The following is a 23,781-nucleotide window of genomic DNA, read 5'->3' on the forward strand; positions in this document are numbered from 1 at the left end:
GAAGATTTCAGTGAACAGTTTGGGGGTAAACAAGCAGAGATGACACTGTGGAGGAACAGTTGGTCAAGTTTGTGAGAGATGGAGCCAGATCTAAATATGGCACAGCCTCGCTGGTATGGAGCAGAAGGAAGGAGGCATATGTGTCTGAGCAGTTGGATTGCTGCACGCTCTGTTAGATTTCCTTAACATCAAGTGCGTATCTTCCTCTTTTCTTTCCTTTTTAGTATAAAAAAAGGAGTAGAAGCTCACCAAAAATGTCTTTGTGTGGAAATAGGGAAGGGCTAAGAGGAGGTGATGGGCCCTCTCCATCCCCACTGGCTCCGTTTTCAGGTGCAGGCAGACGTGTCTGCATGAGAGGCTCCTCTAAGGACCAATCCAACAGGCCACCCCCAAAATTTGGCCTGGCCAAGGCCTTCTCCCAGGTGACCTCCATGCTGCTTGGCATTGATGGAATGACGTGTTTGGGCCATGTATGCCACAGAATCCAAGACCTGCAGGAGGGAGGAGATCACTGGTGTTCATCTGGAGATGCTGCCCACTCTCAGCTGGGCCTCTGCCCACCAGGGACCAGGGCTGTGCCCTCAGCCTGGGCGTCTCCTTCAAAGTCCCAGGCCACTGTGTTAGCAACAGAAAACCCAATTCCCTCTAGCAGTTAGCTCCTCCTGGGAAGTGCATCTTCACACCCCTCTGGCTGCATCGGCTTCTGAGCCCCTTTGTCTGCTGACAAAAAGCCTGCAGAGAAATCAATGTCCTTAGAGTGTGCTCACTGCTGGAAAGAGCTGCACAGGGATTTCGCTCTGCCTCTGTGGCTGCTGTGGAGACAACCTGAGGTCAGGTTTGCCAGAGAGACAACAGGCTGCTGAATGCACACTGCCACTCCTCACGTGGCTCCTGCCTGTCCTGGTGGGAGGGTGGGTGTCCTCACAACCCCTGGGCTGGGGGACTGAGGCTTTCTTGTCTATGGGATGCTCTTGCTGTGTTTTCCCACAGCCAGGGAAAGGCAGGAGCTGGAGAGGAGAAGCCAAAGGTGAGACTGTTGCCAGCAGCTTTAGTCAGAGCTGTGCAGAACATGACCTGCACTAAAAAGTTATTTGCCAGCAAATTACATGTTTTTATTTTTGTTTAATTGCCTCTGTTTCCCTAATTGCATTTTAGATGGGAGACCCTAAAATCCTCAGCACAAGAGAAAGAGGTACAGAGAGAGAATGGAGCAAGGCAGGTCCCAGAGCCCTGGTTGTGCTGCCTGGTGTGTCCCAGCAGTGTCAGCTGCCTTGGAGCAGCACCTCAGCTACTTCTCCTGCTCTCTGAAGACTTGTGTGAAATGACCAAGATACAAAGGGCCAGGGCTGCTCCTGGAAGAGGAAAAGCCTATTGGTGTTGCCTGAATGAAGGGGCTGAGTCTCTGCATTCATATCCTGGGAAAGCAGTTGAGATTGATCCTGGTTTGGTCACCCACTGATGAGCTAATTTTAACACCAACCATGTGAGTATAAAAAGGATTAACCCTAAGTTTTAGAGCTTTGATGACATAAAAAACATGGTGAAAGCATTTGTGTAAGGAGATGTTTCAAATGCCCTTTTGTGCATGCAGAGGTTCATCTTATTTGAAGAGGTAGAAACAGGAATACAGAAACAATCTTCTGCAATGTAACACTGCTGCTTGTTTCACAATTTTGTTTAATTCATTTTTATGAACAGGCTCTTAATTCAAGTCTCTTTTTTTCCCCTGCTCCCCCTGTGCAATGCAATCCCATTTGTGTCTAGGTTACTGGCAACCAGTATATCAAGCTCTAGCCAAGCATGTATTAAAATAAAGCTGCAATCTGCTGAAAAACAGGTTTTAAGATGGAAACAAATAATTAGAAACACACCAATTAGTGTCTGTCTGACAACAGGTTGAGCTCTGCACGGATTTAAACAAAGCTGTAATGGCAGGATGTGAGCGATTCAAACTGGAGGCAGTGGCTGAGTGTTGATTTTAATGGGTCAACTGGAAAAGATGTGGGGAAGGAGCAAACCTGGTTGGCTTTGGTTGGGGCTGAGCACCCAGAACTGTGAGATAAAAGAGAAACACTTGGGGGCCTTGTGAGGCCTGAGGCCTGGGGTGGAGCAGGTGTTGGAGTGCAGCTGCTGGGTCCTGCCCCTCTGCAGGTGCCTGCATGGTGTGTGTTTGCTGGGCACTGCTGGCACACCAGCCAAAGGTGTGGAGGCATTTTCTGTGGTTTTGTACCTTTGCTGTGGGTGTTTTTGTGCCTGCAGACTCTGGCAATGCCCTCTGGCCAGGCAATGGACAGCAGGGCCTCTGGGGAGCTTTCCAGCAGCTGCTGAGAGCAACCCAGTCAAATACTCATTTTTCTCTCATTGACAGGAACATCTCACCGCTGGAATTGCCGTGTGCCCGCTTGTGTGAGAGAGCAAATCACTCCAGCAGTAGCGTGGATCGTTCTTCTGCACCCATTGTTATGGAAATCACCTTAGAGACTGTTGCTCCAGCAAACATTTTTAGAAGCACCAGTGAGTTGCGCAACAGGAAAAGTGCTCGGAGGTGAGGAAAGCCCCCTGGAGGCTCTCAGCGCTGCCCCTTCCCCCAGCGGCTCTCCTGGTGGGGATGGGGTTTGGGGTGGGGACGGGGTTTGGGGTGTTCCTTTGCCTGGTAAGGCAGGCAGAGAGTGCTTGTGGAGAAGCCCCTGGTGCGTCAGTCTCCAAGGAAACCCTGGGTGCTGCGTGGCTCAGCCTTCCTTGCACGCCTGGGCACTGCCTCACACATCCCAGGCTTGTGCCTGAATCACACATCCACACTGTGATCCGCCAGTGGCGTTTTATGGGTGCAAATTTTAGGCAAATGGTGGGGTTTTCCTACCCCTAGATGCCACTTCATCTCAGAGAGCCTCGTGGTTGGCTTTGGTGTGCAGCACCAGTGAAACCAGCCCTATCTCTGTTTCGGGTGCACATTCCTCACCGTTGAGTCTGGAAGGAGAAGCCTTGTAATGCTCCCACACCTCCCAGCTTCTCTAGAGCAAGCCTGGGAGCCTGCTGGTTACAAGGGAGGCTGGGCAGCAGGTGCTTCCAGGGGTGCTGCCACCAGCCTGGCTGCAGTGCCTGAGCCAGGGCAGGCCACCCCTCTGCCCCCTGCCTGGTGACAGCAGGAAGGATAGAGGAGAGCCAGTCACTGCCCCAAAAGCTTCCAAACCCCCACAGGTTAGGGCAGCCCACCCACAGGGCAGTTCCACTGCTCATCCCCCATTTGTGCTCAAACACCTAGCCCTGAATTTTAATTAAAAGAAATCATCTCTTCTTGTCTTGATTAACTACAAATAATTGTTTCTCTTGAGTTTACTTCTCATACTCCTCATCACTGCCTGTTCTGGAGCAGGACCAGCTCTCCAGCCTGTGCCCAGGAGCCTCCTGCAGCCTCAGCTGATGGAAGGGGAAAAGCACAGATCCAGTGACCTTTGTTTGCCTCACTGCTGCTCACAGTCCCTGCCTGACATTTGAGGAGTGCTGTGAATGCTGGAGGGGTCATGGGGATGGGGTATTGGGCAAAGCACGTGAACCTCATCCTTGCTGGTAGAATACAGGCTGAGCTGTGACCCTTCCTTTCCCTCTCTGGAAGTCACAGTTGACTTTCACTGTGGTGTCTCACCAAGGAACCAGGAACAGGACACTTCCTCCAGCTCCCTGCTGGCCAGACAGAGGCACTGACCACACCTTGTCTGTTCCCAGTCTGCTTTACTGCCCACAGCAGTGGGGCTGGAGCAGGGTGGGATGTCTGGCTCTGTGGGATGTTGTGTTGCTCGCTGCCAGTGCCATGGGATAGGACCAGAGGGAGCTGATAGGCTGGATCTGGGAGGGGACCTTGTATCCCAGGAGAGATGCTGGGGATCCTGAGGTGGTGGCAAGGTGCCACTGAACAGCCAGGCTGTTAAACACTGACCTGTCAGGTCCCCTCCCAGCCTGGCTGCTCCCTGGCATCCCCCAGCACTGCCTGGGGTGGGGAAGGACAGCTCCAGCCCATCCCATCTCATCCCATGCCTGCCTGCTTTGGCTTTTGTAAGGTGGCTGGTCTTAATTTCTCCAGAGGACCACAGTGCTGGGTGCTGCAGATGTGCTTGAAGACACCGAACACCCTGACCCTTGTGCTGGTACATTGTCCAGCTTTGCAGCCAGTGCAGCTGAAAGGGTATTTTTCTCCCTGAACCTGGCAAACTCTTTATCCCAAGGATCCTTGGTGGTGTTAACCCCCAAACCTCAACCTCAACAGCCAGAAGCATGAGATTAGCATAAGCCCTCATCTTTCTTTTGATGAAGAAAATTTGGGGGGAGGGTGAGAAAGGATAATTCTTTGGATTTTTCATTCTGAGACACTTGTGCTTATTTTACCTCCCTTGGTACTTTATCTGCTGCACTTGTGCAGGCTGGAATCTCCCTTTTATTTTGTTTTGTTTGCTTTTAATGTGAAAACTGAGCTTTTTAGGGCAAGTAGCTGAAGCTTGGCCACAGGAACTGAGCCCTGGGCCGTGCCTGACTATGAAAGTCAGATGCCTTTGCTGGACATCTGGCTGCCTTAGTGCCAGATAGCAGGGAAGAGCACTTTAATATTTATCCTGAGCTAAAAAAACAAGGAGAATGGAGAAAAATATACAAAGTAGGCCATGAAAACAGGGTTTGTGAACATCTGAGATCCGCTCCTAATTAATAGCAGTTCCCATCCCAGAAATCATACCATTCAGCAAAAGTTAATCATCTTTGCTCATACATACAATACCCTTCAAGAGAGAATGAGTCACCCTCATTGAAATGTCTGATGTTATGAAATCCAGTGTGACTGATGTAACAGACCCAGCTAAGCTCTCCAAATTGGCCGGCAGCACCGTGGTGAAGCTGCTGTGTGTGAGCTGACTTCATTGAGTTCTGCTCGTTTGCACCCAGGATGGATTTTCCCTTTAGTTTCTGGAACAGACTCACAGCAAAGGGCCCAGGAAGGCTGTGGGAGGGCAGGTGAGGGTGGCAGGAGGGGTTGGCATTACCAAGCCCCCCATGGTCCTCACTTCCCAGCAGGAAACTGCTTGTCCCCACCTCTGGGAGCCCACAAAACTACAGCAGCCCTGATCTGAAAACATTTGGGCACCCACGTAATTCACAGCTCTTCGGGGTGTCTGGGACCAGCACTTCAATCACACCACTCTACATCTTTAACCATTTGCTGGCCTGGGTCTTTATTCCTCCCTGCTTGGTTGAGAGAGAAATGTAGGTTGAATTCAGCATTAAGATTCTGCCTTGATATCAGCTGTTCCCTTTTAAATTAAATATTATTACCTGCAAACATTTCCTTTTAGCACTGGGAGCCGTTTGCTTGGTGTACTTTGTTTAAATGTCACCATATGAATTACTGAAAGTAATTTAAATATTTAAAGACATATACTGCAAGTTTAATTTTATTTTGAAATCCCGAGCCAGGCTCACAGCTGATGCAGCAGATAACAGTTCAGCCTGGCACCCCTGGTTCCTGGCCCAGTTCTTTAAATTAATGATTTGCATTTCCAACACCTTTCACCCAACAAGTCTGGGCTCTGAGATTTTTTTTTCCAGCCAGATTTTCTTCTCTCTTTGAGGCATTGCAGCCCCTCTAGGATGGGCGTGAATCCCTTGGCAGTTTCTCTCCCATCCACCCGTCCACCTTGGGTGTCCTGCTGGGGCATCTGCTCCATAGGGCAAAGCCTTGGAGCAGTAAGATCAGAAATGCCAGGGCCCCAGCAGAAGAGACAGCAGTGCTCTTGTATTTCGTGCTTTCCAACTAGAGAAGATCCCCCTCCTGACACAACCTTTTAATCTCTCGTTATCTTTATGAACAGCTTAAAAAAACCTACCATTTCTGGCACACTGGCCCTGCTGCTGAAGAGCTGTTCCTCTTCCACCTCCTTCACCTACTGGGATTAAAAGCTACAGGTAATGCTGGGGAGTAAATGAAAGGCTTTCCACGAGGAAATAAGCTAAAACAGTAAACAAAAGGCTGATTCTTAGAAGCAAAACAACTGAAGGTGTCACCAGGAAAACATGGTGACGAATCTCTCTGGTCCTCGGAAGTTGCCTTACATGTGTTGGAAATTACCTTGTGACTCAACCAGCTCAGTGTGTCTGGTGCCAGTGTGCTGAAAGCTTTTAGCTGACCTCAATACCCAAGGTTTTCAAGGAAATAATGTTTCCCATGAGAAATGTCACCACCAGAGCCAAGCCTTTCCTGAGAAAAGCCTGGCTTAGGTGGGTGATTTCTCCTGCTCTGGGAGCAGCCTCCCTGAGGAGCTGAGCTCCCACTGCTGTGGCCCTGTGGGCACGCCCAGAGCTCTGCTCTCACTCCTCTGGCAGGGGGGTCTCCAATGCAAGGTCCAAGTAAAAGCCTTTTAATCATCCTGCAGCCATCTCCTGAGAGTGCTCCTCTTCCCTGCTGCCCTTCTCCCTCCAGAGTCTGCCTTCTTACGCAGAGCCAGTGACTCATTCCTGGGATGTCTTTGCTGAATTTGCCTGGTCACCTCCTTCCCTGAGCGCTGCTTCTTGCTTGTCACATGGTGAGTGAAGGAGGACAGGCACAGTGTGTGCTGGGATGGCACCAGCTGCTGGCAGGATCCCCCTCTCCTCGTGCCCTGGGTGCCCCTAGGCTGGTGCCCTCTCTGTTCTGGGCAGAAGGGAAGGGATGTGTGTCTCCAATTCCATCCTTTTCTCCAAGATCCACCACCTGAGCCATGAAATGCTGTGAGCTCTGCCCGCTCCCCTGGCTTTGCAGGTTCCAGGCTGCCATTCACAAGGACCTCAGTGTGCAAAGAGGAGCTTTGTGAAGTCCAGCAAAGGGAGTAGGAGCTCCTGCCCCCAAGGAGGAATGACCCCACTCACCTGTGCAATGACCCAGTACAAACTGGGGACCAGCTGGCTGGAAAACAGCTGTGCAGGTAGAGACCTGGGAGGGCCTGGTGGATAATGAGCTGACCATGAGCCGGTGGTGCCTTCTCACAATCAGCAACATCATGAGCTGGATTAAGAAGATCATTGCCAGCAGGCCAAGGGAGAAGGAGGAAGGAGGTTTTGATTCATCCTTTTGGATCAAGCAGTGCTGCCAGAAACTGGATTGGCACATTGTGAGTGCTTCAGGTACTTCTTGCCAACTCTGAGGTCCAGCAGAGTCCTGCATGAAGGATCTTAAACCCCAGTTCCAGGCTTGGAAAGCAGGACATAGACAGAGGGAAGGAACCTGCCCAGCATCACACAATTAAGCCAGTGCTGGATTGGGAAGTGACTTGACTCTTCCCTGAGACCTGGTTCAGTTCCCTCTATGCTGGGTCCTGTTCTTGTAGGTCATATATGTGTATTCAAAAGTTGTGAATGTACCCAAGAGCCTCAGGCTGGCCAAAGGGGTGCTTTGTGTTCAAAATAAAGTCCTGTTTCCTGGAAACTAAACTTTTTTGGGGAAAAAAGAGCAGGGCTCAGCTGAACATTGCTAACACTGTGAGGAAAATAGAAGTTGTTTTTTGATGCTCTGAAAGAGGAACCAGCCCCTTCCTCCTGAAATGCTGCATGGAAATGGATTCTTGGGTGTTGTTTAGTTTTATTTTAACTGTAGTGAGGGGTTGCAAAACCAGAGAATTTGACACAAGGAAAAAACCTCTGGAACCAGGGCATCTTCACAGATGTCCAGCAGAAGTTCTCCATGAGAGAGCAGCGCTGCCACAGCACAGGTGTGAGAGCTCAAAGCAGGGCATGAGCCTGGGCTGCCTGTCCATCCATAGCCACAAAATACACTCCAACCAGAACAACTGCCTGAATGAAAAGCAGCATTGAAGGGAACCTGTACCGGCTGGGAGACCTGCGCAGCTCATTGGAGTAAAAGGGTATGAACAATGATTGACTTTTAACACCACCCATGGTGAGAAGCAGCAGCACACTGCAACTTGCTGCCCCAGTGTCTGTGTTGGCTGAGGGTTTAACTGGTGCATGTTGGGGTTTCACTGATAGCCAGGGCTGTGGGGCACTGCCACGGGGCTGGGGCTGCCTCTGGGCTCTGGTGTAAATGCCAGGCAGTGCTGACAAAGCCACTGGGCCTGCCCTGGCTCCACCACAGCAGAGCTGAGCTGGGCTACCCCTCTCTTGCAGCACTGGGAGAAGCCCTGGCAGGGTTTGCATTTCAGAGGAGCCTCCCAGAACCAGGCTGAGGAGCAGTGACCCCCCCAGCTCTGTGTGGGGAAAAGCCTGTCCTGGTAGGTGATGGCCCTGCTGGAAATCAGACCCAGCAGCACAGTGGAGAGGGAAAATGCAAAGGCTGGAGAGCCAAAGTATGGTGAAGTCTTTATGTCTCCTCTCAGCTTCTCCCAGCAGAGGGACAGGCCATGCAGAACCTTCCCTGGGAGGCTCTGCACTGCCTGCACCCAGTCCAGATCTTCACCATCTGTCCCCTTCCCCTGCCACAGGTCAGCATCCCAGCAGCAGCTTGGGGAGATGAGTGAGGGTCACAAAACTCAGCTCTGGGCATGCACTGGGAAGCTGGGCTGGGCACACAGAGCGGGCGCAGCCTGCTCAGTGACAGCCCTTCCTGGTGGGTGGTGAAGCTGCTCTCACAATGCTTTCCCATGAAAAGCCTGCACCAGGAAGTTCCCCACTTAGGCTCCTTGGAAAAAAAAATCTTCCTCTGCAGGAAATTGCTTCTTGAAAACAGCCTGGCTGTCTGGAGGAGCTGCTGAGGAACTGACGTGTGCAGGGCGGGCGAGGCGCTGGATCTGCAGAGCCAGGGAGGGATGGAGCCCAGCAGAGCCAAGGGCCCACACAGCACCAACAGGTCCTGCACCCCGTGCCTTGGGCCATTTCTGTCTTGCTTCACTCTTTCCTGAGGAGGAAGGGTTTTTCTGGCATGCAAAAGGAGGGATAAATGGGATATGGAGGTCTGTATTCAACTCCAGGCTGTGCAGGCTGTGTCCAACACATGCCTGAGCCAGGGTAGATGTTATTGGCTTCTTAAGTCCCATAAATATCCTGTCCTATTCCATCATTGCCGTGACAGACTCTGGAGGGTCTCATGCCAAGGGGAACATTGGAGCTTTCCCCTCCTCTGGTCCTCTGCAGGGGAGGATTTTCTAAGGAGCTGCTTCCAGACCTCATTTAAAACTTACCGCTAAAAGGATAAATAATCTTAAATATTCGCCAGTTCTTCCTCTGGAAGGAGCTTGGAGCCCAGGAAGTGAAGCAGGGAAGAAGGGAAATGGTGTTGCTTAAGGATGTTTTCTCAGTTTAATTAGATTGGAGCTGCCCTCCCTTGCTGGGGGAGCCTCTGGGCTCTCAGCTCCTGCTTAAACATGAACCCCTTTCTCTCCTGGGTTTCACAGAAAACACACCCATTTCCATAAAAATTCAGGGCTTTCCTCAAACCCTGAACATGTAGCCAGACTTTTCCTGGGTGGCCAGTGAGGGCAACAGGAACAAATTGAAGCACAGAACATGTCAGTTCACTTTTTCACTCTGAGGATGGTGAAATACTTCACCACCTTGCCCAGAGAAGGTGTGGAGCCTCCATCCTTGGAGATATTGGAATATCCAATAGTAGGGACAATAGTTGCCCTAAGAGAAGGTGCTGTGAGACAGGAGCTGGACTGGGCACTCCTCAGAGGGACCTCCAGCCTCAGCCCCTCTGGGCTGCTGTGCCCCTGTGAGATGGTAATGGCCCCACTGCACAGGAGGGGATGGTTTGCTTCTTCTGCAGGAACCTGCCAGAGAACAATTCTGTTGTCTTTGGAGCAGAGTTCATTGACACATTGACATGAAAGTCTCCAGCTGTGCAGCAAAAGGGCATCTCAGAGAGCCAAATGTTATGTCCATTTAATAGAAGAAAAACGGATTATCCCAGGACCTCCAATGCCAGTTCCACGTGCTTGTGGCTGCTTTGTGTTTCAGGAGATGCTCCACAAAGGTTTCTCCTTGTGGTGCTTCTCCCCCAGCCTCCATCCATCTGCCTTGACATGTGGAAGATGCTTCCAGGGCTCAGCATCCCTGTGGGATGGAGCCCAGCATCGGAGATTTGCCCCGAGGCAGGGCTGTGTCAGGAAGGGTGAGTCTGTTCCCATGGCTGAGCTGGATGCCTGCAGTGCCAGAGCTGATGCTCCACGGGGATTGTTTGCTGCAGACAGGAGACTTGGACCCTCCTGCTGAGTGTTTGTGGGTGAAAGGCTTCGCCAGGCCAAAGTCATCTGACATTTTTCTCGGGGGCGGGTGAAGTTAATGAGTCCAGATTAGGCAGTGCGGAGGCAGGGGAGCTGGATTTCTGCTGAATATATATGAAGACAAATGTAAATTCTAAACTTTCTAGGGAGTATTTTTACCCTGGCTCAGTGCTAACACTGATAAAAATAGTCACAAATTAGTGCAAGAGTAGAAAGTAAAATTGGGGATTTTTTTTTTCCCTGTTAAAACCATGCATCTGCTACCATAACTACCAGGAGTTAACCTCTTCCATGCATTAATGAAACATGGGGTAAACCATCAACAAGTGCCCTCTCCTGACAAAATAACTCCTACTACATTAAGTAATTAGAAAAGGAAGCTGAAATTAAATAAAAAGTCTTTTTTAAAAATTTATTTTTAAAGATAGAAAAAAGTGATTCAGTCCTAGAAATTCAGCACTGCAAGAGGATGTTAACATCACACCAGCCCACCTGCCTGGTTCCTTAGCACCCAAACTCTTGCAAAGGTGATGGGAGGTATCAGCCCCATCCTACAGATGGGAAGTACACAAAACTGTGGATTCACTCAACGTCACAGAGCAAACCAGAAGCTGCCTGTGGGCCCAGGTTACCTGAGCAAATTCCCAGCTGAAATCTTGATCACAAAGCATGGCTTTGAGCTGCCAGTCCAGCATTGAGCTGCCAGGAAGGCGCTTCCTGTCTTGGTACTGATGGATATTTGATCACACAGGCACCTGAGCCAGGTGAAGAATCCTTCTAGAAGAGTTTAATGGTTTTATGGGCTGATGTCTGGGCCACCAATCGTACCTAATACCTCTTCTTAGATGTAGCAAACAGCTGATGAGCGATGAGAAGGTAAGTCCTATGAAGGTTTAGCTGCTATAGCCCAGGTTTGTTGGGGGAGAGGCTGGAAGGAAAATCCTTTGGGGCTGAAGTGTTGTGGAGAAAGTGCATGTTACAAAAAAAAAGTTTTCCAGAGGTTCATTTTTAAGAAGAAAATAGATATTAACTTCTGGCCAGCTTCTAATTTACTTTACTTTGTAAATCCTTAGGAGCCCCTGCCTCACCTAAGCTGTAGGTGGTACCATGCATCCCCTAGGGGTGTGACACCTTCTGCCCTTTACTCACATCTTGCTTGGGAGCAAAGCCTCTGCAGGGCTGCCAGGGCCTGGAGTGGGTTTTGGGCAGACATCTGCTAATGATGCACTTACCTTGTGTTCTGCCATGACTCATGGTCTTTGTTTCTAAAACATGAAAACAGCCTGTGGGCTCTGCAGTCAGAGAATCTGGGAAAAGAGAGGTGGTGGTGATGGAAATGAGGAACCTGAGCTGGCATCTGCACCAGCATCATGGGAGGTGGGGACAGGTGAAGACAAAAGCACTCCGAAGCCAAGCCAGCAGGATGGGCCTGTGGGCAAAGGGGAGTTGCCTGTTCACTGCACTGGGCATTAAGCAGAAGGCCTGTTGGAGGATAGGGCCTTTCCACAGCAGAAAAAAAGCCAGAAAGATGCACACAACCTGTATTAGAAGGTCAGGTCTGGTATTGTGATATGGGGATGACATATCACATAATCCCCAGGCTCCCCAGGCCAGTGGTCACCAAACCTGCTGGAGTTCAAGAAGGGTTTGGACAATGCTCTCAGGCACGTGGTGGCACTCTTGGGATGGTCTTAGGCAGAACTAAATGCTGGGCTCAATGATCATTGTAGGTCCTCCCAGCTCAAGATATTCTATGATTTCATGAATCCACATGTAGAGTGGTTATCACTTTGTGCAGTCATTGTCACAAGCACTTGGGGCTTTTGGGACCTGAGCTGGAAGCTGCCCATTTCTGGACAAGTGTTGTTCTCCTGCCTGTCAGCAAAGCCTTGTGCATGGGGAGACAAATGCCACCAGCACCCTGAGCCCTGCCAGCCGCGCTGGGCTGAAGGAGGTGCTGGCACACCGTGTCCTGGCCCCAGCCTGCAAGCCACGTCTCAGGAAACCTCGCGGGCTGGAGATGCCCCGTCCATGGGAGGGGATTTCGGGGGGTGCCCGCAGCTCTCTGCAGAGCAGGGATTTCCCTGTGACGGGAGAAGCCCGCGGGTGTCGGTCCCGGATCCCGGTGCCTGGGCTGCCTTGGCGCACTGTGAGCGGCTGACTCCAGAGGGCAGCACGGCCACGGGCTGGCACCGCACCCGGCACCAGCACCGCGACCCTGCCCTGCCGGCCCGCAGCAGCCAGAAACCGGGGAAAGCTCCTCCAGTGTCCCTCAGGTCCTGGCTGGGCAGGCAGAGGGTGTCACCCTTCTGTTAAATGACATTATTTTGCTTTGGCCCTTCTCAGAGTGAACTCTGCGCTTGTCTCCGCAGGTGACGCGTCTGGAGCCTGTCCCGAAACTGATGCGGTTGCTGATGCGACCGCAGAATGGAGGTGAAACATTTCTCTTCTGGTTCCACAGGACCACAGCTGGCGGCTACACCTGCCTCCCTCGCACCACCAGAAAGGATCCCTGTAAGATTTCTGGGCTGTTTTCAGCACAACAGGGACTTTAGACCCAGATTTTAGTTCTCTGCACAAGCTGCTGCTGCTCCCCTTGTGAATTGAAGGTGCCTCGATAAACATTCTGAAAGGTCAGCTATTTTCACTGTGCCTGTGGCTTGCATAAGAACCTCAACATCCTCTGCTGCAAAGAGCAGTGTTAGGAACTTCCTACTGCCACACTGAATCACAATGGCTTCCCACAGCAACCAGTGGTAAAAATAAACCGGGCAAGGGGAAGTGGACAGCTTCTGCTGTTCCGCTTTCTCGGGCACACTTGAGTCACAAAAAAAGCGATGTACAACAAGACATTTATTTTGCTGATGCCAATGAAATCCATGAATGGTTCAGAGCACGGTCCTGCTGAAATCACAGAGTGTTTTGCAATGAGATGCTCGCTGTGCTCAAAGTTAAGCATGTGCTCAAATGCTGTCTTAAGTTAGTATTTTCATTAGGATCCAGCCTTAGGAATTAGACTGAAAGGAGGCAGGGACCCCTGCACATCCAAGAGCTGCTTTTGTACTAAAGGCACAGGAATACAGCCCTCTTGGTATATTTCATATGTTAAGGGTCTATAAAAGACCACTGAGGAGACAATGGCTCTGAAATAGTTTCAGTAGTAGATCTCAGCTTTGAGACAAACAGATTTTGACCAGAAGAAATGTGTCTTCAGATACAAATCAATGTGAAGTTCTTCCTAGAGACAATGCCATTTGAACAGCACAGTTCTCAACAACATTACAACTAAGACTCTGTGTGTGCACGTGTTTGTTTGCGTGTGGGGGAGTGTTTTAAGAGCAATATTTTTCCTGTTACACAAGGTACAGCCCAGTTCTGGCTGAAATTCAGCCAGCTGGGAAAAAAAACTTGAGACCTAGTCAGGTTGCTGAGCCTGGGAATCTTCTGGTGAAACAGGCCTGCCTCTTCCCTTCAAACAGTGTGTGCTGACAAAGTTTATATTAAGAGGCTAAAGAGATGAAAAGTTAGGGAGAATTGAAATGGCTTATCTGCCTAGACTGGGAAAAAGGAATGGTTCCAACTCATGCTTACAAGAATTTGGAGAGCAGGGGCTTGTAGGATAACCCAGGAGAGAAGAGAGCACAGCAGAGCTCCAGTCAAACCTCTGGCTGAAAGCTGGGTGAGCCCTGGGGACAGGCCAGGTTACCTGGGGATGGTTGAGTTGGATCCTGAAATCAGTCGAGGATGAAGATTGCACAACCTCTCTGAGCAATCCACCAGTGTCTGACTGCCTGCATGGTGAAAATAGACTGCAGGAGAAGTGGCTCATACAGAACCACATTTTTAATGTCATCCTGCTCATTAAAAAGAGAAAGATCAAATCTATTTTGTAACTGGAACAGTTTGTGTGAGGCACGGAAAACTTCTGGTACCAGAGGTCTGATTCACATGAGAAGGAATGTAAAAGATGGAAGGAAACCAAAGGGTGCCTCCAGTTACATTCCTGTCTTCAAATGTTAGTGTTGCAGCACAAAAGGTTTGTATTTATAGTAGTGGATACCAACAGGGAAGATACTCTAAAAATAAACAAGGATGCACGGATAAAAACATCTATGTTGTAGCTCATTCTGAGAACGAAAGGCAATGCGGAGGCTTAATGAGTCTGAGTGGATTTTATTTTGGAACTGTGAGTTCCTGTCAAAGACCAAACAGGGCTTGGCACGACCCACTCGGAACCCACGCGGGCCTGCGCACCCTCCGGCCCGCGGGCTGGGTCACTTCACTGCCTGACCTTTGTATTAAGCCCACGCTCGGGTGAAGGGCCCGGGCGGGCGGTGCGGTGCGGTGCGGTGCTGTGCGGTGCCGTGCCGTGCCCGGATCCCGGGGCCGTGTCCGCGCCCTGCGGCTCCCGCGGCCATTCCCGCGCTCTGCCCCCGCCGCGGCCCCGCCCCTGCCCATATTGGGCCGCCCCGCTGCCCCCGCCGCGCCCCATTGGCTGTGGGGGCGCGGGGGGCGGGGCCGGGCGGGGGCGGGGCCGGCGTGTGCGCGGCGCGGCGCCGGGCGGGGCTGAGGCGCGGCCCCGCCGCCGCCCCGCCTCCCGAGGCATGACTCGCCGAGCCGCCGGCCGAGCGCCGCTTTAATTGAGGCCGCCGGCATGGGGCGCAGCGCCTAGGGCAGGACGGGGGCCGCCGCGCTCCGGGCCGCACACACCGCGCACCCGCGGCCGTGCTGAGCGGACCCGCGTCCGGCGTAGCGTAAGACCGACCCAGCGGAGCGGGGCCGCGTCCGGACGCCGCGTGGGTGGCCGGCGGGCCGGGCGCTGGCGGCCGCCGCTGCCGAGCCCCATGAAAACGCAGGTCTGGGGGAGCTCCCCGCGGGCGCCCATGGCTGCGGCGATGCCGTGCAAGAGCGCGGAGTGGCTGCAGGAGGAGCTGGAGTCGGGCGGCGGCCGCTCGCTGCTGCTGCTCGACTGCCGCCCCCACGAGCTGTTCGAGAGCTCGCACATCGAGACGGCCATCAACCTGGCCATCCCCGGGCTCATGCTGCGCCGCCTCAAGAAGGGCAACTTGCCCATCCGCTCCATCATCCCCAACCACGAGGATAAGGAGCGCTTCGTTAAGCGCTGCAAGGCCGACACGGTGCTGCTCTACGACGAGGCCACCGCCGACTGGCAGGACAGCGGTGCCGCCACCTCCGTGCTGGGGCTCCTGCTCCAAAAGCTGCGCGATGACGGCTGCAAAGCCTATTACCTGAAAGGTGAGGTGCTCCTCGCCCTCCCTCCAGCCCCGTCCCGCTCCCGCAGCCCTTGTCCGTGTCCCCCTGCGCAGCCCCTGGCCGGCCGCTCCATCCCTAGGGTGCTCATCCACTGGTCGGACGGAGGTGGCTAACTCGTTTTCCTTTCTTCCCTTATCCGTTCTGCCTGATTTATTTCTATTTTTCTCTATGTTTTTTTCCCCCTCCTCTGCATCCCGCTTTAATTCCCCGCACAAAATGGTCGCAGGCTGGAGTCGGCCGGGAGCGCCCCGCTCCTTCCTGCGTCGCCTCCCCGGTAGCGGCGGGAGGAGCCCCCCGGGCTTGCCGCCGGCGCGGCCCCTCCAGCGCTGCCCCGTCCCAAAGCGATCCCGGCCGGGCAGCGCCGGGCGCCCCTCGCCTCCGCTCCCCGGAGGGAGCTTCCCCGCGCCGGCACCAGCCCCCTCTCCAGCCCTCCGGGAGGAATGGCCGGATTTTGAGGGGCAAGAGAGCCCTTCTCTATTTTTATTTTATTGCCCCACATAACGTAAAAGCCCTCGCTAGGGTTTTCCTCCCCCTTTGCCTGGCTGTGCTGGTGTGGGAGAGGGCAGCCCGGCTCCCCCGGGACACGGCGATGGGGAGCGAGGAGCTGCGCTGCGGAGGAGCCGAACCCCGCACACGCCCCTCCGCCAGGGCTGGGGGTGCTTTGGGAGCTTTGGTTTTTTGGGGTGTTTTTGGCCATTTTGGAAGATCGCAGCGGGCTGAGCAGAGCCCGCAGCTGGCTGCTGGGACCCTTCCCATCCTCCCAGTGCTCCCGATCCGGTCGCTGGGTGGCGGCTTTGAGGCAGGAATCACAGGAGAGCGGGGGAGCGTGCGTGGGGGAGAGTGGTCAAGAAAGTTGCCACTTGCGGCTCTTTAAAAAACACGGCTGTTCCTTGATAGACCCTTTTTGGGGAGCTGGGGAAGCCTTGGTGGCGGGGTGGGGCGGCAGGGGGACAGTCAGGTATTCGGGGACCGGCCCTCGGGGCTGCGCAGCCCGCACACGCCTCCTTCAAAACATAGTGAGGGGCCAGCACAGGGGTTGATCCCATTCCCCCCTCGACCCTCCGATCCCTGCCCGTGGGGGAGTCTCCCATCCCATCATCCCATCCCGCTTTGGGGTTTCCCCATGGGCTCCGTTGCTCCCTCCTCGCTTTGCATTCCCGCTTCTCTCCCGGTCGTGCTCATCCCCAGCAGGAAGGAGCGGTTTTAAAGTTACTCCTCAGCTCTCCCCGATGGGCAGGGGAAGAGCTGAGCCCCTTTCTCTGCCTTTTTCCGGGAGCCTCGGTGGGAAATGTTTCTAATTAAAATTCCAAAATGGCTCCTCGGCGCTGTCTGGCGGCGCGGGGGGAGGAGGAGGGCGAGGACGAGCCTTTTTCATGAATGGATGTGGCAGGAGCTGTCTGTCCTGCTCAGTGACCCCGCCACAACCGCCGAACCCACTAACGAAGTTTCCAGGAGCCCTTTCTAATTAAACCATTTGTCAGTGTCAGATCCCGATGGCTGAGCTCCGCTTTAATACCGCCTGGAAAGGAGGTAGATCGGTGGGGTTTTTGCTTCCCTTCCTCTGCCTTCCTTCCCAAGCAGCTGAGCTGAAGAGCCAGAAAAAGTCTTAGGGGCAGATGTGAAGGGTCCCGTCCCTTTGTGCCCCTGCTGTGCTGTGGGTGAAGAACAAACCTGTGACACTGCTCTGTTGCAAAACCTATTTTGTAGTAATAAAATAATTTCGAGGATCAGTCTGTGGCAAAACTTAGGGTCTTTTTTCCTGCTTGGAGGTGAATAATTTCGTGGAGTTTTAGTGCCTGGGGTGAGTGTGGGGTGGTTGTTCCTGATCTGTCATTTCTGACACGAATACTTTTCTCTCTAAGTGGCAGTAATAGCCCTTGCCTAAACTGCCCCAGACCCTTATTTTTGAGATGCTGGCAAGGCGAGATTGTGTCTTGGCATTGATTTTATTTGTGGATGTTTCTTTCTTTTGTGGTTGAGATTTGGCCCTATTTTTCACAAGCAATATTGAACTTTGCAAGAACCACTCCTTACTCTCCTGGGACCTGTTTGCTCAGTATCAGTTTGCCCAGGGAAGATAAGGGAGCAGGGAAATGCTTTTCTTGCTGTGAAGTTGAAGGGATACCAACTTCTTGCTGGTAAAGACTTTCTGAGTAACATGTTCACAGGTAGAAGGATTACCCATCTTGAAGATTAAAACATCTTTTTCTTTCTCTCTGCCTCTCCCTTTCCCTCTCTCCTTTCCCCCTTCCCAGGTGGCTTTAACAAGTTTCAGACTGAATATTCTGAGCACTGCGAGACAAACCTTGACAGCTCCTCACCCAGCAACTCTCCCCCAGCATCAGTCCTTGGCCTGGGAGGGCTGCGGATAAGTTCCGACTGCTCGGATGGCGAATCCGACAGGGAGCCCAGCAGTGCCACGGAGTCGGATGGGAGCCCCATCCCCAACAATCAGCCTGCCTTTCCAGTCCAGATCCTACCTTACCTGTACCTGGGCTGTGCCAAAGATTCCACCAACCTGGACGTCCTGGGCAAATACGGCATTAAGTACATCCTGAATGTGACTCCTAACCTGCCAAACATGTTTGAGCACGACGGAGAGTTCAAGTACAAGCAGATCCCCATCTCAGATCACTGGAGCCAGAACCTCTCGCAGTTCTTTCCCGAGGCCATTGCTTTCATTGGTAGGTAGTTGGCAGAACATCTCTTTTCATACTCACCGCTTGGGAATGTGGTGTGCCGCTTCCCAGGGCTGCTGCTGTCTGCAGCGTCACCTCTCCGGGGCACAGCATCAGCTTAGCAGCCGAGTGTCACGCTGTGAGGGGACACATCTGGTGCCTCTCATCCTGGCTGTGTTCAGGGAGGCCTCCCCTTCCAAAATTCAGCCCTCTTGCAGCATCTTAGCCAAGCTACCTGCAAGTGGTTGGACTGGCCCCGCTGCCTCTTGCCCTTGTGCGGGGATTTGCAGTGCTGTGAAATGGCTGAACCAGGCATTGGGGAGCTCCTTTGCTGCTCTGCTTGGGGATGAGAACTGCTTTAGTGTGACTGCTGCCAGCAATTCCTTAGCCCCAAATGTGGTTAAAATCAGGGAGTGTGTGTGTGTGTGTTTTCTTTTCCTGAGGGGATTTGTAAGTCTAGTTGGGATCCTGCTGTAAGTCACCCTAGCATAACTAACTCCTTGTATGGATACTTCTCCTAAGGTAAGTGTCAACACAATGAGTTAGTGATTATAATTACACTGCAGAGTTTGGATGGAAAAACTGCTCTGTAGGCAGCCCCTTTGACAGTTTTGGCTGGTGGTGGTGTGGTTCAGGAAGGAAGATCTCTTCTCTCAGGCCAGCCTTGACTTTGAGAATTGCTTCTTATTCTGTGGGAAGTGTATGTTGGGCTGAACAGGGCTGTACACTTCCAGGTTGACCTGTGCTGTTTGCTCACAGTAGTCATTAGCCTAATCAGCTGTGTTTTATGGGGGTGAATGGCATAGGCAGTAATAGCACTGTTAACTATTGAAAGCCTGTGGCTCTGTGTCTGATTACAAACACTTGTATGGGTAAAGGAGAGGGGGACCTTTGTCTGCAGACTGAAGCCTGTGCAGCCCATTTCAGACCCCGTAGCTTGCGCTGGCTGTGCTGTAAGGCCTGAAATGGGACAGACCAGCAGTGGATCCTTGGCTGATCTTCAGCTGTCAGAAACCCTGATTCCCACACAGTCTCCTTTGCCCCTGGCTTCTGCCCTCCAGTAACATGGCTGTGGTCATAAGTTGCTGCTTCAGTGTGTCTGATGTCCCATCTGCACTTCTTGCGTGAGCAGGGCTTTAAACGTCAGGGGTGAGGTACAGTGTCCCTGCTGACATGTGGCATTTGGGATCTGTCTGCTCCAGTCAGCCCGTGTCTCTCTGAACACTGAGCTTGTACTTTCCAGTTAATGACAGGAAATGGAGGATTACCTCACTCTAAAACCAAACACCAAGAAATGCTGTGCAGGTCAGATGAAAGGCAAAAATGTCTGGAAAAATGTTGAACAGGAGAGCCTGGGGGGAGGGCTGGGTATACTAGGCGGTGATTGCCCACCCTACTGGAAATTCTTGCCTGGTTTTGGAGGCTGGGCAGAAAACCTGTTGTGGCTTGGGTCTAGATTTTTGTTTTGCCTCCTCCTTCTTTGCCCTTCCCTGCACTTACAGTGCCAGAGTGTCTCTTACCTCTGGCTTTGCCCGAGGATCCTCTTTCTCCTGCCACTTTTTTGCTCCCCGCCAAGCTCTCAGTCAAATGACTGACTTCAAAAAGGGCTGCCCAGAAGTAGAAGCAGCGCTGGGTACTTGCGTGCATTCAGGGCTCTCAGTGGCGTGTCCCTCTTTCAGCACTGAGATGTCAATTCATAAAGGGATCACGCTGTTCCGGCTGTGCGAGAGACAATGAGTGTGTGTGTGCTTTTCAGTTGGTGGCAAGGGAGGGGAAATTTCGCTGCTGTTCTCTCGCCATTTTTTGGTCCAGCCTGCATTCCTGCTTCCCGCTACCATTCATCCTGAGAGCCTCCTCCAGCACAAGCGTTTGTTTGTGGTGAAGTGCATTTCTGTCGATCCTAAAGAACAATTTCACAATAAGGGAAGTTCCTGCACTTCAGACTCCGCTTAAATTGGCATTGGCTGCATTCATGTAACTTTCTAGTGGTAGGAGGACAGGAATAGCAGAAGAGAACAGGTCATGTAGTGCTGGGCTGCAGCCTTGCCCTGAGTGCACAGCCTTCCCGGGTTTAGTTGGAGTTGAGGTGGGTGTGCTGTGCCCAGCCACCAGCATCTCCCTGGAGCTGTTGTCCACAGCTTCATCTGCCTCCTTTGGGTTACTCCAACTCTTTCGAGTAGAGGGTTCTGATGTTTCCTAGGCAAGGGATATGTTGCTAGACCTGATTGATAATTCTCGAGCACATGAGGTGCTTGGCCTTGCTGGGGATGTGCGGCTTTGCCATGCAGCAGGAATATCTCAGGAGCCCTGTGGGGAGAGATGTGGGTGTCCAAGGGACATGGGATGGTGTCACTAGGGGCAGGGGATCCAGTTCTGGCAGTCGTCGTGGTGCTGGAAGCTTGCAGCTGCCACCTGGCCCTGCTCCAAAGCCATGTGTTCTTGGTGCAGAATAATAGACTCCCCCTTCCCCTTGTCTTGTTTCAGATGAGGCCCGTTCCAAGAAGTGTGGGATCCTTGTCCACTGCCTCGCTGGCATCAGCCGGTCCGTAACAGTCACTGTCGCCTACTTGATGCAAAAACTCAACTTGTCCCTGAACGATGCCTATGACTTTGTGAAAAGGAAAAAATCCAACATTTCCCCAAACTTTAACTTCATGGGCCAACTCCTGGACTTTGAGAGGACTCTGGGACTCAACAGCCCCTGTGACAACCGCTCGCCCAGTGAACAGCTCTACTTCACCACCCCCACCAACCACAACCTGTTCCAGCTGAACACTCTGGAGTCCACATGAAGAGGACGCTGCCTGGTCGGGACCTCGAGCATCGAATCGCTTCTCTTGAGTATTTCAACTCTTACGAAAATATCTGTCTAGCCAGGCAGCTCTGAGATGAGTAGCTTCTCTGGGCAGAGGTGCCTGGTCGCTGCTTTAGGAAGGCTAATGCCGCTCACTAGGTATCCTGATCCAAGTGGTTTCAAGAGGTAGTGTTTTTACAGGGGGTTATTTAACAGGGGCGATGTTACAGCGTTTCGGACGCAGCTGTCACCGGCAATAACCGCTTTCCTGGGTCCATTGAGACTGTCAGAACACGCACACGTGTGAAGAGCTACCGAGGGTTAGCTTGCTGTGGAAAATGAGGAGATTTATGCACTTGGAAACCTTGAACAAAAGGTGTTGGGCCAAGACTGTTTTAAAACCCAAGTTTACTTTTTTTGATTTAAAAAGAAATAAGAAAAGGTAGATCTTACTCGAGCTTTGGGTTCAAACTCTTTTTAGATATGTAAGTTCTTGACTGTTTGTACAGACCAGGTTGCAAAACCAGTATTTTATTCTGTTTCTTGTTTGATCATTTATTATTTTTTTTAATCAAATGTTTATATTGACCAAATGCATTTTGCACACTTTGTGAAGCCTTGGTATGTCCTGGCATATTACTGGGTACTCCAGAGAGAGATACATGCTGCTGCTGTTGTTGTTAGCATCTGGTAGGAAGCTTTGTTATGTGTGAAGGCCAGTTGGGCTTAACCGCAACCCCTTCACCACTCCTGCACTCACAATCACAAACTCTGCACTGATTCAGCCAAGGTGACTAAGCCGCAAGCTTTTTTTAATGCCACCCCTGCCAAAAACACTGTTTGCTATTGCCAGAGGTAAAACTCTCGTAGCCTCCAGAGTTGGTAGAAGCATGTCTGAGCCCGGCTTCATTCTCTGCTGCCTGTTGACTGATTTAACGTCATCCAGCTGGCCCGAAACCATTCCAGCTTCCCGAGTCCAGAAGGTAGTTGCAGTGCTGGCGTTTCTTGTGCACACTGGATTCTTTCCCACGTGTGCGGGGTGGAGGGGGAATGCAGCGAGCGCCTGGAGCAGAGCGAGGATTGTGTGGCGGGACAGGACTCGATCGTCACGCACGGAGCGCGTGAGGGGAGTGAAGAGGTGTGGAAATGATGAGGAGAGCATTGTAACAGAGAATTTATATATATATATATATATATGAATATATATATTAACTGGCAAATTCTGAGATGATTGGAGCTTTCAACAGAGGTTCTGATTTTTTTTCTTCCTCTTTCGAATAACTTTATGCCGTGCCTTCTATTCTGAGAAGACTTGTATGTATTTCTGGCTAGTGTTTGGCAAACTCCTTTTACCAAGCTGGGAGGGGAGGAAGTGGTAATAATTTCTGGGAGGAGGGCAGAACGGATTTAGATATTTCTTTATTGGCTGCAATGTAGTCCCTCCTTTCTCCCCCCTCCCTGTCCACTTTAACTCTCATGTTATTGAAAAAAAAAAAAGCCACGGATTTTTTTCTAAATATCCAGTTTTTTGTACTTTTTTCAAGAAAAATAAAAAATTATAAAAAAAAATCTCCATCTGGAGGAATGTTTGACGCTGTCACATCCTGAAACTGTTCTTTTCGTTAAAGATGTTATCAGAATGTTGGAATGAGCTTCTGTTTCTTGTTTTCTGGTTGTTTTTTGTTTGTTTGTTGGGTTTTGTTTGCCACAATGTTGGGATTGTGGGTCATTGGAAGGGAGAATGGGCGAATAGTTGTGAGTGAGAAAATTGAGAATATCCTAATTGCATCTTACCTCATGGAGGAATTTATTTTTTCAGGGATTTTTTGACAGTGCATCTCTATTGCATTACAGCTAAGCTGGTTTGTAAAGGCTTCCTGTGCTGTTAGTGGTCTTTATTCTTTAAAGGAAAAAAATAAGATGCATCTTCTGATTAGTAAAAATGAGAGCTTGTTAGTGAGGAATGGTTCTGCTTTCTGAGTTATGAAGGAAAATTAGTGACCCTATATATACTGATCCAATATTGGGACTTTGTTTATATTGCAAATAAATATTATTTTTTCTTTAAAAATGATGTTTGTGTCAGATCCTTGTCTAGCCTCTGCCCATATAAGGGCACGCTGCTCTTATCCATTTTTTATGGTTGATTAGGATCCTTGTGTGACCATGGAGAGCATTTGCTGGGCTGTGTTCAAGTGTGGTGTTTGGTTTCATGCACAGCTTAATTTTTAAGACCTGTGGTAAAATGGAGAGGGGGAGGTGGGCGGGTGAGGAGAGGGATAGGGGGTATTGGATAAACTGGAGAACAAAGAACAGCTTGAGAATGGGACTGGCTTTGACCCCAGCCATTCCTCTGTGCCAAAAATAAATAGATAAACCAAAGACACTTTTGTTCGCTGTTTAAGCCTGGCCTACAAAGGCATCGCAAGGCCTTGCCCACAACTGTTGTGTTAGCAGACTTTATTTTGGTAGGAGAGCAAGAAGTCAGGGGCTTGTGGGCAGCCACCTGATGGGTTATCCTGGGGCTCTTGCAGAGCTGGAGACCCCTCTTGCATCCCTGGGGAAGGGGTGCTGTGTGTGTTACACTTGGGCCATGCTGTGTCCCCCTGTGCTCCCTGCATGGTTTGTGGGAATTCTGGAGGGGCTGACGAGGATGCCTTAGGGTGAAACGTGGCTCTAAACATCTGAGTGCTGCTTATCTAAGTAAGCTGTGACTCTGCCTATAGCTGGGCAGGAGTGGGTTCCCCCCAGCATTCCTTGTTTTAACCTCAATGGCAAGAAATTAAAATACTTCAGTTGTGCAGTCCCTCAGAGTAAGTGTCTGTGTCATCTTGTTCTAATC

At 51.4% G+C, this 23,781-nt stretch overlaps 1 protein-coding gene and 1 long non-coding RNA gene across 6 annotated transcripts; both read left to right on the forward strand.

Annotated features, from left to right (window-relative positions):
- Nucleotides 1-844: 844 nt before the first annotated feature.
- Nucleotides 845-14,530, forward strand: LOC113459083 (uncharacterized). Of its 5 annotated transcripts, none has more exons than XR_012582242.1 (5): nt 845-1,483; nt 2,369-2,545; nt 3,374-3,503; nt 5,853-7,877; nt 12,566-14,522. It is a non-coding gene; the product is annotated as an uncharacterized LOC113459083 (long non-coding RNA). The 5 variants fall into 5 exon arrangements; XR_012582243.1 differs by having other exon boundaries at nt 886-1,483; nt 5,853-5,946; nt 6,414-14,530; XR_012582244.1 differs by having other exon boundaries at nt 886-1,483; nt 5,853-5,946; nt 6,461-14,530.
- A 235-nt stretch (nt 14,531-14,765) lies between these two features.
- On the forward strand, nt 14,766-23,013 carry DUSP7 (dual specificity phosphatase 7). Its single transcript, XM_014265986.2, has 3 exons — nt 14,766-15,449; nt 17,723-18,151; nt 20,630-23,013. Exons 1-3 carry the CDS (start codon nt 15,038-15,040, stop codon nt 20,935-20,937), a joined length of 1,149 nt encoding a protein of 382 aa, XP_014121461.1. The 5' UTR covers nt 14,766-15,037; the 3' UTR covers nt 20,938-23,013.
- Nucleotides 23,014-23,781: the final 768 nt, after the last annotated feature.

Source organism: Zonotrichia albicollis, chromosome 12, assembly GCF_047830755.1.
Source record: "Zonotrichia albicollis isolate bZonAlb1 chromosome 12, bZonAlb1.hap1, whole genome shotgun sequence".
NCBI classification, from domain to species: Eukaryota; Metazoa; Chordata; class Aves; order Passeriformes; family Passerellidae; genus Zonotrichia; species Zonotrichia albicollis.

What these genes read in the sequence shown, in the direction of transcription:
- DUSP7 (XM_014265986.2), top strand. Translation starts at nt 15,038, where the DNA reads ATGAAAACGCAGGTCTGGGGGAGCTCCCCGCGGGCGCCCATGGCTGCG. An exon ending in CAAAGCCTATTACCTGAAAG is followed by an intron (nt 15,450 to 17,722) that starts GTGAGGTGCTCC and finishes CCCCCTTCCCAG; the next exon opens with GTGGCTTTAACAAGTTTCAG. An exon ending in CGAGGCCATTGCTTTCATTG is followed by an intron (nt 18,152 to 20,629) that starts GTAGGTAGTTGG and finishes GTCTTGTTTCAG; the next exon opens with ATGAGGCCCGTTCCAAGAAG.